General features: G+C 46.4%; 1 protein-coding gene across 1 annotated transcript; it reads left to right on the top strand.

Annotated features, from left to right (window-relative positions):
- The first annotated feature begins 6 nt into the window (after positions 1-6).
- Positions 7-13,751, top strand: HDAC3 (histone deacetylase 3). Its single transcript, XM_019965122.2, has 15 exons — positions 7-155; positions 263-345; positions 1,673-1,815; positions 4,123-4,204; positions 4,335-4,391; positions 4,517-4,572; positions 4,960-5,093; positions 5,574-5,654; positions 6,035-6,108; positions 6,265-6,329; positions 8,007-8,096; positions 8,223-8,281; positions 8,545-8,624; positions 8,931-9,088; positions 13,099-13,751. The coding sequence occupies exons 1-15, from the start codon at positions 101-103 to the stop codon at positions 13,166-13,168; spliced, it is 1,287 nt and encodes a 428-aa protein (XP_019820681.1). The 5' UTR covers positions 7-100; the 3' UTR covers positions 13,169-13,751.
- Positions 13,752-14,458: the final 707 nt, after the last annotated feature.

The raw sequence follows: 14,458 nt of genomic DNA, 5'->3' as shown, positions 1-14,458 counted from the left end.
CCGCAGAGGCAGGCAGCGTGCTTACGCAGCACGCAAGGCTGGGGGTGGGGCAGGCGGCCAGGCTGGCGGCGGAGGCGCGGGGCCTGGTCCCGCCGGCACCATGGCCAAGACTGTGGCTTATTTCTACGACCCCGACGTGGGCAACTTCCACTACGGTGAGGGAGCAACATTGCACGCGAGGGATTTCGGGACGCGGAGGTTTCGAAGCCGGGCCTACAACTCCAGGGATGGGTACTGACGAACTCTCTTCTCCCACCCCCAGGGGCTGGTCACCCTATGAAGCCCCATCGCTTGGCATTGACTCATAGTCTGGTCCTGCACTACGGCCTCTATAAGAAGATGATCGTGAGTCTCACGGCTTCTGCTGGGGATTGAGGGTGGGGACGAGCTGCGGCCTTAGGGATAGGTAGGCTGCACTGAATGCATCAAGAGTGACCCACCCCTGGCAAGGGGGAGGTGGATAGAAGGAACCAGGAGCACCCCCATATGCAGAGTGTTGGTGGGTGCATCCACTGACTTAATGAAAGTTAGTTTTTAGGTCGGCCACCTTCTGACCCCAAGTGGACCAAACTTTGGCCTACGGTTAGGGTGGAGTGGAGCTTGTTTGCAGACACAGAGTATTTCCCTCCCTTGCATCTTAGGACAGTTCTGTGGCCTCAGAGAAGGGAAAGCGGCTGGCTCAGTGTATTTGGATGTGAGGTTTACCCTCATTTCCCACTCCTTTTCCTCTGCCACCTCTCTCCACCGCCAAGCTAGAGTTCTAGGGAGGACTTTGCAGTCCTGTGTGTAAATGTGTATGTGTGTGGAGGACAGTTGGAGGTGTCCTGGATATTCCCTTTTCAATCTAGAATACCCCCGCCCCCACACAGAGTTCCACTTAATTACTACTCATCCCTCCATCTCCCCCTGTATACACATCCTGTCTGTCTCTGGCTTGGAATTTATAGCAGTGTGATATGGGATCATAACATACGGCCCTTATGCAATCCAAGGGGAATTAGCCAGTAGTATGAATGAGTGTCCACTGCTCGTGCTGAGCCACAGACTAGTGAATTGATCATAGAAACGACTGAGGTGATGTTAATGCCTGAATCTCTGACTCTTGAAATTGTTTGCCTATGTGTGCCTGTGAGCATTTTCTGGGGAGGGAAAATTTTTTGCTCTTGTCCAATTTATAAAGTGTGTGACCCTCTCTCAAGACCTAATAAATCTCTGGCTTAGCACCTGGGCATCTTGAGTTTTAATTAGAAGGTTGTTGTGTGTCCCATATTATTTGATTCCAAAATTAAGAAGAACTCAGAGGAGAGAGAGGACAGAGTCAGCACCCAGGGGAGATGAGTATGAAGAGAATCAGGAATAGGAGAGCCAGGGAACAGGGCAGGTTAAGGGAGTTAAGGTTTGAGAAGGGAGAAAAGGCTGGGCTGGAGTTAGGAAGGAAAAGGCAGGCCCAGTGGTCTTTAGAGGGCTTGATCATAAGAAACTCCCAAGCTAATCAGAGTCTCCCTTCTTCATGGACCTTTGTCTCATAGAATAACAAGGATTGGGAGGAGGGGGCGAGGGGACTGCTGTGTGTGGTTTTGGATAGTCCCCAGGGCTGGGCTCAGTGTGGTCAGTCTCAGCCGGATGAGTAGGACTGACCCTGCCTGACTTTATCTTGTGTTTCCCTCTCAAGGTCTTCAAGCCATACCAGGCCTCCCAGCATGACATGTGCCGCTTCCACTCTGAGGACTACATTGACTTCCTGCAGAGAGTCAGCCCCACCAATATGCAAGGCTTTACCAAGAGCCTTAATGCCTTCAACGTGGGCGATGACTGGTAAGGGGAGAACTGGGACCTTTGATGCCAGGCACCTTGATGCCAGGCATTTCAGTGAGAATACTCCAGTGAGGTCTCATGGCAGCAGTGGGAAGATAAGTAGGGGTGGGGAGGGGGGGATACTTGTCAATGAATCATCATTTACTTGTTTGCTTATTCAACAAATATTGATTGATTATTGGCTCTAGGCCAGGCCCTGTGCTAAGTGCTAGGGATGCAATGATAAACAAAGCAACACAATTTTAATATAGCCCTTGTGCTAAGTCCTCTAGAGGAGCGGTACATGACAATGAGAGGGCAGACATGGGAGAATTATCTAGCCTGGGCTGGGGCGGGTCAGTGGCAGCTTCCTAGAGGAAGTAATGAAGATTGGGCTGAGTTCTAAAGAAAGTAGGAAGTAATTAGGTGAAAGATAGTTGGGAGGATGGAGGATGAGGGGAGGAATGGGAAGTAGGGACAACATGCCCTAAGGGTCTGCATTAGGACAGAGTGTGACTTATTTAGGGAACAGAAAAAAGGCCACCCAAAATCTAAAGAGTGATCTGAATTGTGTCTAAAGAGATAGGTAGGGCCTTTAAAAAATAAACAGTCCTATTATGAATTGGGGTTTTTAACTTCTAGAGTAGGGAGAAGTCATTGGAGGGTTTTAAAAAGCAAGAGAGTGTTTAGGTACGACCACGTTTATATTGAGTTTATTTCATATGAGAAGTCAGCTCAGAGTTAGGTCTTGTGGGGAAAAGGTGGCCAACAAAGATAAACCATGATCCTTGCTTCCATTCTAGTCTGCATCCACTAAAAGAGAGTGGCCACAACAGCTGCCATCTGCTCCATTCATTTTTAAACTTTTTATTTATTAGGGAAAATTTTAAACATTTCTGCAAGTAGAATAGTACAGTGAACCCCCATCTATCTATCACCGAGCTGCAACACTTAGAGCAGATGGCTAATCTTGCTTCATCTGTGTCCCCGCACGTTAGGTTATTTTAAAGCTAATTTGAGATGTCACTCCCTTTTGTCTATAAATATGTTACTATATATCTCCAAATGATACTCTTTAAAAAAACGCATAGTATCATCACACCTGAAAAATCAACAGTAATTTATATCATCAAATATGCAGTTAGTACTTAAATTTCTCCAATTTTCTCACATTTTTTTCTTTTTTGCAGTTGATTTATTTAAATTAGGATTTAAACAAGGTCCACATATTGTATTTGGTGGCTCCATCTTGTAAGACTTTTAACCCTTAATGTTTCCTTCTCGCCTTTGAATTTATTTATTTATTTTTGCCATGCCTTGGCTTGCAGGACCTTAGTTCCCTGACCAGGAATTGAACCCAGGCCCCCAGCAGTGAAAACATGGAGTCCTAACCACTAGATTGCCAGGGAATTCCTTGAATTTATTTTTTGAAGAAATGAGGCTGTTGATCCTATAGTTTCCTACAATAGCTACAGTTTCTTGAGTAATTAACTCTGCTGTGCTGAGGATTCCTGGTATATCCACTTAATTCTTACACCAACCCTGAGATGTAATAGTCCTTTTCATGATGGTAAGCATTAAGTACATACATTGAAATTTGAGGAGATATTGATAACTTAGCCTGGACAGTGGCAGTGGCGGGATCAGGTCCAGAGGCTAGGTTTTTAAACATTACACCAATTGGTTTCCCCAAAAGAGCCTACCAGTAGAAGCAGCCTCGGCTGGAGAATTGAGGCCGACTCCTTAGGCTGGCACTGAGCGCCTTCCCAACCTTATCCCCACATCTCTGCTGCACAGGGTGTCTTCTCAGAATACCCTTTGTTCTCCAGTCAGCCTCTCCAGGGCCTTCGCAGCCTTCAAGCCACCACAAAGCTTCATGCCATGAAGGCTTTCTTTACCACACCAGCCCCAGAGGTCTGTCCCGCACACACTACCCTGCTCATTGGGTTGTTCAGGCACATGCTGTCTTGGGAGCTTTCTTGTTTTTTTGTGTTATTGCTCCTGCTAGTTTTGAGTTCACTTTATAGGTCTGGGAATGTAAGGTCCACCCTCAGGCCACCGCCTTGGGCCCTGGGAATGCTCTTGGTGCAATTAGCACTACTGTCACTGCGCTTCTCTACTTCCCATCCAGTGCCTTGAACAAGTCTCAGTATGTGGTTTGGTCCAAAATATTTGTTGAATAAATTTGCAGGTAACTTGGGTATGTATGTAGGAGGGGCAGACGGGGTTATTGAAGAAAGGAGACTAAAGGGCTTTGGGCTGGGGAGAAAGGTGAAGGAAGGAAGTGGACAGAGGAAAAAGGGCTCCGACTTGCTCTTCTTCCTGCAGCCCCGTGTTTCCCGGGCTGTTTGAGTTCTGCTCCCGTTACACAGGCGCATCTCTGCAAGGAGCAACCCAGCTGAACAACAAGGTAGCTATACCCCGAGTCCTGTTTCCCCCTTTCTGTGGGTCCCTGAATCCCAGGCCTTAACCATGATCCTGAGCTCCCAGCTTTGGGGCTGGGCAGGAGAAGGACTATGAGTTGGGTGTTTGTCTTTCAGATCTGTGATATTGCCATTAACTGGGCTGGTGGTCTGCACCACGCCAAGAAGTTTGAGGTGAGTGAGGAGGTAATGGGGGAGACAACAGCTCTGCTAGGGTAGGAGATCAGGATGGCAGTTGGGGGGCAGCTGGGTGGAGGAATTGTTCCTCTTTGTAATACCACTATACTATCTTACCATAGGCTTCTGGTTTCTGCTATGTTAATGACATTGTGATTGGCATCCTGGAGCTGCTCAAGTAAGTAGCCTGGGAGGAGATGGGGCCACTTACGAGGCTCTTGGCTGAGGTCTGAGACTGTCCTGGCCCTGACCCTGACCTCCAGCCCCACACTAGCTTCTCCCAAGTTCTTGATGCTTTTCTCAGGCTGCCTCTTCCTGTGCTCTGCTGCAGATTCCCCGCTGCCTGCTCACATTTCAGCCTTCTCTGCACATCCCTCTCCTGTCCCTGCCTCCAGGCTGGAGCCCCAGGGTTGCCCTTAGGGAACTGGTAGTATTAGGTTTCAGGTGACTTGGGCCAAAGTAGACTCTTCATAATTTCTGGCCTTGTGTTTGGGAGGAGTGGGTTGGGGGCTTTTCCTCCTGGGGTTCACCTCTACCTCAGACGCTGGCTTTGCCTTCACCCCAGGTACCACCCTCGGGTGCTCTACATTGATATTGACATCCACCACGGCGATGGGGTTCAGGAAGCCTTCTACCTCACTGACCGAGTCATGACAGTATCTTTCCACAAATACGGAAACTACTTCTTCCCTGGCACAGGTATGGAAATAGGAATGCCTGTCCCCTTCATACTCCTCAGCTCTTACCATGACTGCCTCCTCCGCAGGCTCAGGTCTCAGTTCAGGTGGCCCCTCCTTGGAGAAACCTTTCCTGATCACCCTGTTACTCTGTCACATCACTCTGCTTTTTTCTTTTCAAGCACTGATTGCTGTTTGAATTTATTGTGGGGTTTTGTTTTGTTTACTGTCTCCCATGTAATCATGCCTACCTCCCAAGAATATGAGCTTGGTGGGATTTCATTTATTTCATTAGTTCTTTTTCCTGCTGTATCCCCATACCTAGTTCACAGCTTGGCTCATAGTAGGCCCTCTGAGAGTATCTGCTGAATGAACACAAGCTGCAAGAGACTTAGTAGTTTGAGGGAGTATGTGGCGGACGTACATAGATGGAGTGAGAGGCCCTCAGAGTACATGGTGGGGTTGAAGCAGCTGGCGCCCCCACCCTCACTGTCCCCCACAGGTGACATGTATGAAGTTGGAGCAGAGAGTGGCCGCTACTACTGCCTCAACGTACCCCTGCGGGACGGCATTGATGACCAGAGTACGTACTAAAGTCTTCTTCCTGCTCACTAGGCTCCTTCTCTCTCTCTCTCCTTGAGTTAACCTCTTCTGCCTGGTATTGTCTACTGTTGGGCCAGGTGTCCTTCAGGATGAATGGCCTTCAGAGGGACCATGAACTCCCCGGAAATTGTATGCAACATATTGTGTGTATGTGCATTTTTCTGGGAAAAAGGTCATTAGCTTCCATCAGTCCCTCCAGAAGTCTCATGAACTTCCCCACCCAGAAGTTCGGAACCAATGGTTGTCCCTTTGGGTTGCCCCTTTCCTGGGCTACACGCTCTCTGAACCCCCTTTTTCCTTTTGTTCCCTGTCTCCCCATCCCCTTGGGGTGCCAGGTGCCCATCTTTGGCCCTCTCCCAGGTTACAAGCACCTTTTCCAGCCAGTTATCAACCAGGTGGTGGACTTCTACCAACCCACGTGCATTGTGCTCCAGGTAATACTGTCCGTGCCTCCTCAGGCACTCAGGCTTGAGGGAAGAGAGCAGGAAAGAGGAGAATCCCTAGGCTGGTGGGGGAAGGGAAGTGAAGGACATTGGTGACATTCTGAGTAGTTCTCTCACTGCAGCCACCTGGGGTTTTGATTTTTGCAGTGTGGAGCTGACTCTCTGGGCTGTGATCGATTGGGCTGCTTCAACCTCAGCATTCGAGGACACGGGTGAGAACTGCTCTTCTTCCACTCCTCCAGGTTTTCAAGTGGCCTTGGGCCTCAATCCATGGAACAGGGGTAGCTGGGAAACAGGCCTCACCTCCTTTTGGGACTCAAAAATAGCTACATGTTTTACTTTGAACCAGCAGTGTCATCTTAAGCAGTGTTCCCCGGTTGGCAAAATTCACATTAGGTTTTTATTAAGCACCTGTTGTGTTCCAGGCATTGTACTAGGAGATGGGGAAGCAGTCAGGGAACTCCCATGGAGTTTACGGTTCAGCCTAGGAAACAGGCAAAACTATAAGTAAGCAAACAAGACAGGCAGATTGTTATAAATTCTATGGAAGAAAAAGATAGAAAGCTAAGATACGGGATAACAGTGGAGAAACTACTTGAGATACCATGATTTGGAAAGAATTTTCCAAAATTCTGAGCTGAGACCTGGAGCCTAAAAGGAGTGAGCCATAAGAGGAACATAGAGCGGTCCATCCCAAGCGGTGAGAAGAGCACATGCAGACACACTGAGACAGGGCAGAGGGGTATCGTGGAGGAGATGAAGTAAAACCAGTCAGGTGGAATACAGAGCAGGCTGGAGGTGGTTTGAGGTGATATCTGAGAAGTTGGCAGCGCTGGGGTCGTGCAGAGCCTTTAGACCTTGCTAAGAAGTCTGGATTATATTTCAGATGTGTTAGGAAACTGTTGACAGGTTTTAAGCAGGGAAGTGACATGATCCAGCTTTCCCTGTCAGTTCAGTGGTTAGGACTCTGAACTTCCACTGCAAGAGGCATGGGCTTGATCCCTAGTTGGGGAAGTAAGATCTCACATGCCTTGTGGCATGGCCAAAAAAAAACCAACTGCTCTGAGTGCTGAATGGAGAACGGTTTGTGGTGAGGCTGGGCACACAGGAGTGGAATTGAGAAGACCAGTTAGGGAGCTCTTGGTGTTGTCTTAGGGGGCTAAGTTGGAGGAGGTGGCAGTGGAGAGAGGTAGGTGATGTGAGTTATATTTTGGTGGCTAAACTGACAGCACTTGCTGGTACATTGGTGAGACTAGTTGATTAACAGGGGGGGTGCCAGGGTGGGTGCTGAGCAGGACAGAGGTGAGAGTGCACTCTGTTTTAAATTTCACTGAGACACAACGTGCAGACAATAAAGTGCACATATCTCAGGGATATAACTCAATGATTTTCACTACCAAGATCAAGATACAGGACATTTTTTTTTTTTTTAAACTTTACAAATTGTATTAGTTTTGCCAAATATCAAAATGAATCCGCCACAGGTATACATGTGTTCCCCATCCTGAACCCTCCTCCCTCCTCCCTCTCCATACCATCCCTCTGGGTCGTCCCAGCGCACTAGCCCCAAGCATCCAGTATCGTGCATCGAACCTGGACTGGCAACTCGTTTCATACATGATATTATACATGTTTCAATGCCATTCTCCCAAATCTTCCCACCCTCTCCCTCTGTAACAGAGTCCATAAGACTGTTCTATACATCAGTGTCTCTTTTGCTGTCTCGTACACAGGGTTATTGTTAGCATCTTTCTAAATTCCATATATATGCGTTAGTAGATACAGAACATTTCTAGTTTCCTTGTACCCCTTTCCAGTTAGTCTCTAGAAGTGTGTTCTCTGGCTTTCGGTAACTTCCTCCACCCCATTACTCTGGTTTCTTTTAACAGGGAATGCGTTGAATATGTCAAGAGCTTCAATATCCCTCTACTGGTGCTAGGTGGTGGTGGCTACACTGTCCGGAATGTTGCCCGCTGCTGGTGAGCATGCCCCCATTTTTCCTCCTCTCCCTTGTACAGTGTGAGCTAGGGGCTCTCCCTGAGAGATGGCCAGTGGACCTTTCAGCCCTCTCGCTCAGCCTGCCCTGCTCTGCTGGTTTGTTTCAGGACATATGAGACATCGCTGCTGGTAGAAGAGGCCATTAGTGAAGAGCTTCCCTATAGCGGTAAGGACCATTCCACACATGCAAGGGGGACCATGCCTCCACAGCAAGAAGGCCATTCTCACAAGACCATAGAATGGCCTGGTTTGAAAGTGGGTGGGAAGTTTGACTTTCTCAGAATTCTGCAGACTAAACCCCTGGGCCCAGAGCGGGGAAAAAGGTTGAGATGTTATGTGGGGGTTTTGGATGGAAAGGAAAGAGATAGGCAACTCTTGGGACCTGCCTGTGTCTGTTGGAGCCATCATGTCTCCTCCTTTTTCCCCAAGAATACTTCGAGTACTTTGCCCCGGACTTCACGCTCCATCCGGATGTCAGCACCCGCATCGAGAATCAGAATTCACGCCAGGTCAGCAGCTTGAAGAAGCTGAGCACAAGGGTGGAGGAGCCCAGGAAAGGTCCAGGATGTGGGAAATCAGAAAAACCAGGGAAGAGAATCTCAGCCATCACTATCTCTGTTATCAGCTAGGAGGCAGCCCCGGTGAAAGCACAGGCAGTCAGGGTTGGGAGGAGGGACAGTTACCAGCTGGGGGATTCCAACTAAGATGCAAAATGGGACTGCAACTAGGACTGCAGGGACAAAAGGCAGCTACAAGCATTGACATCCTGGGAGTCACTGGGAGCTGCTCATTGTCTGTTCCTCATCCCCAACCAGTATCTGGACCAGATCCGCCAGACAATCTTTGAAAACCTGAAGATGCTGAACCATGCACCTAGTGTCCAGATTCACGATGTGCCGGCAGACCTCCTAACCTACGACAGGACTGATGAGGCTGATGCGGAGGAGAGGGGTCCCGAGGAAAACTACAGCAGGTCTGGAGCAGGGACATAAGAGCGGGGAATTCCAGCAAGCTTTGGGGGAAGTTAAGAGGGAAAAAGTAAGTTAGACAGCATTAGTCTAATTGTCCTCAGTTTACCTTCTTCAGTATACAACCATCCCATACTTTTTTTTTTGCCCTGATTTAATGATGTAAGTGACATACATTTATTGTAAAACTTTTCAGTTCAGTTCAGTTGCTCAGTCGTGTCTGACTCTTTGTGACCCCATGGACTGCAGCGCACCAGGCCTCCCTGTCCATCACTAACTCCCAGAGTTTACTCAAACTCATGTCCATTGAGTTGGTGATGCCATCCAACCATCTCATCCTCTGTTGTCCCCTTCTCCTCCTGCCTTCAGTCTTTCCCAGCATCAGGGTCTTTTCCAATGAGTCAGCTCTTCACATCAGGTGGTCAAAGTATTGGAGTTTCAGCTTCAACATCAGTCCTTCCAATGAATACCCAGGATTGAACTCTTTCAGGATGGACTGGTTGGATCTCCTTGCAGTCCAGGGCACTCTCAAGAGTCTTGTCCAACACCACAGTTCAAAAGCATCAATTCTTCTGCGCTCAGCTTTCTTTATAGTCCAGCTGTCACATCCATACATGACTAGTGGAAAAACCGTAGCCTTGACTAGATGGACCTTTGTTGGCAAAGTAATGTCTCTGCTTTTTAATATGCTGTCTAGGTTGGTCATAACTTTTCTTCCAAGGAGTAAGCGTCTTTTAATTTCATGGCTGCAGTCACCATCTGCAGTGATTTTGGAGCCCAGAAAAATAAAGTCTGTCACTGTTTCCACTGTTTCCCCATGTATTTGCTATGAAGTGATGAGACCCAGATGCCATGATCTTCGTTTTCTGAATGTTGAGCTTTAAGCCAACTTTTCCACTCTCCTCTTTCACTTTCATCAAGAGGCTCTTTAGTTCTTCACTTTCTGCCATCAGGGTGGTGGTGTCATCTGCATATCTGAGGTTATTGATATTTCTCCCAGCAATCTTGATTCCAGCTTGTGCTTCATTCAGCCCAGCGTTTCTCACGATATACTCTGCATATAAGTAAAATAAGCAGGGTGACAATATACATGCTTGACGTACTCCTTTCCTGAGTTGGAACCAGTCTGTTGTTCCATGTCCAGTTCTAAGTTTCATGTTCCATGTCCAGTTCTAAGTCCATGTTCCAGTTTCTGTAGATTACAATTGCACTGTTCAACATTTATGTATAAACACAAGGGCACACATACACTCATTTTCAGTGTTGTGCAACCTTTTTTTTTTTTAAATAAAAGTTGGATCATTCTGTACATGTTCTACAATTTCCAAGTTTTTTTTTTTACCAGTGTATCTTTCTGTGCCAATATATATAAAAATCTGCTTCATTAATTAGTTGTATAATATTCCATTGTGTGGACATAGCATAATTTAACCAAGTGCCATTGACAGGCATTTACATTATTTCCTGTTTTTTTCACTATTACAAAGAATGTAGCAGTGAATCCCCGTAAATATACATCTTTGAGTGCTTGAATGGGTTAGATTCCTAGACTTGTTGTTGCTAGGTCAAAGGCTGTGTGCAGTAAAGTTTTTTTTTATTTGTTGCCAAATTGCCTTCCAGACAGTCTATAACAGTTTATATTCTTGCCAGCATTTTACTAACTCCTTCCAGATTCCAAGCTGGACAGGTCACTGTACATATACTGCTGTTGTAAGGCCCTTAGATTTCTTTCCTCTGTTAATTTTTTCAGGTGTGATAGTTGTATTGTGTGTATGTGTGTTTTTTTAAAAATCTTTACCTTCCTGAGATACATATTAAAATATTTACAGATGCACTGAATTAGGGGAAAAACCAACCAGAATAGACTTAAAAAAAACACAAAAGCTGAAACAAGCTTTTCTGAAAAATGAAGGAAAAAGACAAGAAAACCCAGAAGTGCAGAAACAGATGCATTTAATAGAGAACAGATTTCCTTATGTGACTGGGGATAACCACAGCTGGATGTTTGCAGGACACCTGGTCCTGCTCCCACGCACTGTTAAGAAGTCTGAGTCGACTCTGCTGCAGAGTCTGATGGGCTTCTCAGTCCTTTCCAGAATTTTCTCTCTGTCTTAAGAGTTCATACTTCCAGATCTCTCTGCTGGACCTGGGCTTTACAGCTTAGACTCTTGGGACCACTCCAACCCTTCTCCTCCATGTGCACCCCTTCATTTCCTCTCTTGGTTAAGGATGTATCTGAATATCTGGCCTCAGGGATCATTTTTGACCCCTCATCTCCATCTCAGCTTCTCCAGGTCTCTGAGGCTTGACTTCTGGAAATTGATCTTCTTAAAAATCTGTTTTTCAGTTTCTTCCTTTTGGAAAAGTTTGTTTTTTTCATCTGTGATTCCAGGCTGGTATCTGGGCCTTGTCTTTGCATTATACAGCCTGTTCTCAACAGCCAGCAGAAGCCTCTGGCCTCTTCCTGTCCTAAGCCCTGTTACTGTTGGACTACCCACTGAGTTCCTTATCTTTGATGCTTGTAGCATATCAGCTATATAGGATATGATATTTATATTAAATTATACATGATACAATGCCATCAAGTCTTCATTCTCTTGCCATCCGACAACCCTGAGAGGTGCTATTCTTAAATTAACAGAAAAGGAATCTAAGGTTCAGAGAGGTTAAGTAGCTTTCCTAAGTTCTCACAGCAAGTTAAATACCAGGGCTGAGATTCAAACCCGAGTCTCTGACTCCTCACCTTTTACCCTTGCACACTTAGAGGTAACTGAGACTCTGCTCTCCAGGCAGAGGGAGTCTTTCCTGATTTTGTTCCCCACTTCTCTTTGATGACTTTCTCCCTTCTTTCACAGTTAACAGCTATGGGCAAGATAACTTAGTTATTCATATTCTCCCAGAGAATAGTTTTCCAAAAAGACATCAGAATTGGGTACATATCAGGCCTTGTATCGCTTTCATATCCCTTCACCCACTACATACAGGTGTACAGTATGTCACTACTCTCCTTGGAGAAGGCTATGGCACCCCACTCCAGTACTCTTGCCTGGAAAATCCCATGGGCGGAGGAGCCTGGTAGCCTGCAGTTCATGGGGTCGCTAGGAGTCGGACACGACTGAGCGACTTCCCTTTCACTTTTCACTTTCATGCACTGGAGGAGGAAATGGCGACCCACTCCAGTGTTCTTGCCTGGAGAATCACAGGGACTGGGGAGCCTAGTGGGCTGCCGTCTATGGGGTCACACACAGTCGGACACGACTGAAGTGACTTAGCAGCAGCAGCAGCAGCAGCAACTCCTCTACTAAAAGTGCTCCTTTCTATTGTGCTTAGAAGAAAGTCCAAATTTCTGACGATGACTTTAAAAGGCCCTGCGTGCTGGCCCTTACCCTCATCCCTGGTCTCATTCCTAATGACTCTCTCTCTTCTAGCTGTCTTGACCTCCTTCTCTCACTTCTCTCACCTGTCTGCCTTATAACCTTATAACTTCTGTACTTGGTTTTCTTACAGCTTGAAGTCATCTTCCTGAGATATTTGCCTGTCCAGCTTCTTAGTCTTCAGGTCTTACCTAGTCAGAACAACTGTTCCTAATAATCCTGTCTGAAATTTTACCCTTTTCCTCCCATAACTCTTAGTCACATCCCTTTATTTCATTTTATTCATAGTGCTTTCCACCATCTGAAATTACCGTGTTTTTGTTTTTACTCTGTTAGTTATTGTCAGCCTCATTTATTAGGTAAGTTTTTTGAGGATAGGCAGAAATGTCGTCTGGTTTATTCTCTCCTGTCTCGCTAAGGCTTATGACAGTGTCTGGCACAGAGTAGTCTGTCAGGAAATGTTTATTGACTACGTGAGTGGATGAATGAATAGCAAGCAGTCTCTACCAACAGAAGGAGAGGAGTGGTTCCCTGACAGTGGGGGCCTGAGAAGTGGCTCCAGACAGGGTGCCTACGTGGGAGAAGATGGAACTTGGAGAGTGAGAGCCTGACCTCTCTTTCTCTCTTCCCTTGCTTTGTAGGCCAGAGGCGCCCAATGAATTCTATGATGGAGATCATGACAACGACAAGGAAAGCGACGTGGAGATTTAAGAGGAGCTGGGCTTGCTATGTCCCCAGGAATTCCTTTTTACCTCTTGGTTGGGTGGGAGGGAAAAAGTGTGGTTTTCCCACCCCTAGTCAGGTTACTTTCAGAGCTTTTACCAACCCTGGGGGAGGGTTTGGAGACCACATCTGGTTCTTGAACCAACTATCCCCTTTCTTCTCTCCCTCAAGGCCTGAGAATGGTACCTATTAAGGATTGAATAGGGACAAGGATAGCCATCTCTAGGACAGCCTGGGCTTGGGCCCTGGAGGCCAGTCCTAGCCCTTTTGGCTCGCTTATTCCTTCCCTACTTCCCTCCAATCCGGAGACTTTAGGAGTGAAGGGGCAGACAGGAGTAAGGTTGCCTTTGACCTCCTCCTCTCCTGGGTTCTCCTACTACAGGCCTTGCTTCCAGTGCAGGTGAAGAGTAAAGGATTTTAGGGGGCTCTGGCTCCTTAACATCCTAACCCAGATGATGGGAAGTACGGTTTTGAGATGGGGGAGGATGTGAAAATGTCTTGTTCTGACTTTTGGTTTTATGTCCATTTTACCACTCTTTTTATCCAATAAACCAAGTTGGTATTTTTTGTACCTTTTGCCTTTCTAGGAATATTCTTTTTACTAGCTGCGTGTGTATGAAGAGAGGAAATGGGATAATGATGTATATAGTAAAAATCATAGTTAACATAGTTAACACTTACATTAGTACCTGTGCATATGGATTTTACATGGATTATCTTACTCATATATAGGGCATTAATAGAGCATTTTAATTAAGAGTTAGACAAACCTGGGAAGATTAGTAGCTTAAGAGAGGGAATAGAGGATGACTTCAGGTTTTTAGTCCTGGTGTTTGGATTGGTGATGCTAGTTAAGATACACTGAGGAAACATGTCAGGTACTTAACACAGTGCCTGATATAAGCAGTTGCTCATTACCTTCATTGTTTATGTGAAGAATGATGCTGGATACTATAGTAGCCACAAATTTGGACTCTTCCCTGGAGTTTACAGTCCAGTAGGAAGGAAGAGAAATGCTTTAGTAGATGTAGACAATGGTATGGGAAAGAAGAGTAATACCTGGATCACTCCTTCCATGCTTTGATCCTGTCTGTTTCTCAGCACTCTAGCTTAGAAAGTAAGTAGCTGTTTGGGACTGTTGTGGACAAATTTGAGTTTGAAGTGTGGGCTGGGCAGTCCTATGCAACTTTCCATCAGGCAATTAGAAAGTGCAAGGTAAAAGCTGAAGGTCAGATTTAGGAGCCAGCCATTTTGGCAGACTCCTTGTAACATACCAGA

This window comes from Bos indicus, chromosome 7 (genome assembly GCF_029378745.1).
Source record: "Bos indicus isolate NIAB-ARS_2022 breed Sahiwal x Tharparkar chromosome 7, NIAB-ARS_B.indTharparkar_mat_pri_1.0, whole genome shotgun sequence".
NCBI lineage: Eukaryota > Metazoa > Chordata > Mammalia > Artiodactyla > Bovidae > Bos > Bos indicus.
The sequence above is the reverse complement of the archived record's forward strand: the minus strand, read 5'-3'. Positions and strand labels throughout refer to the sequence as shown.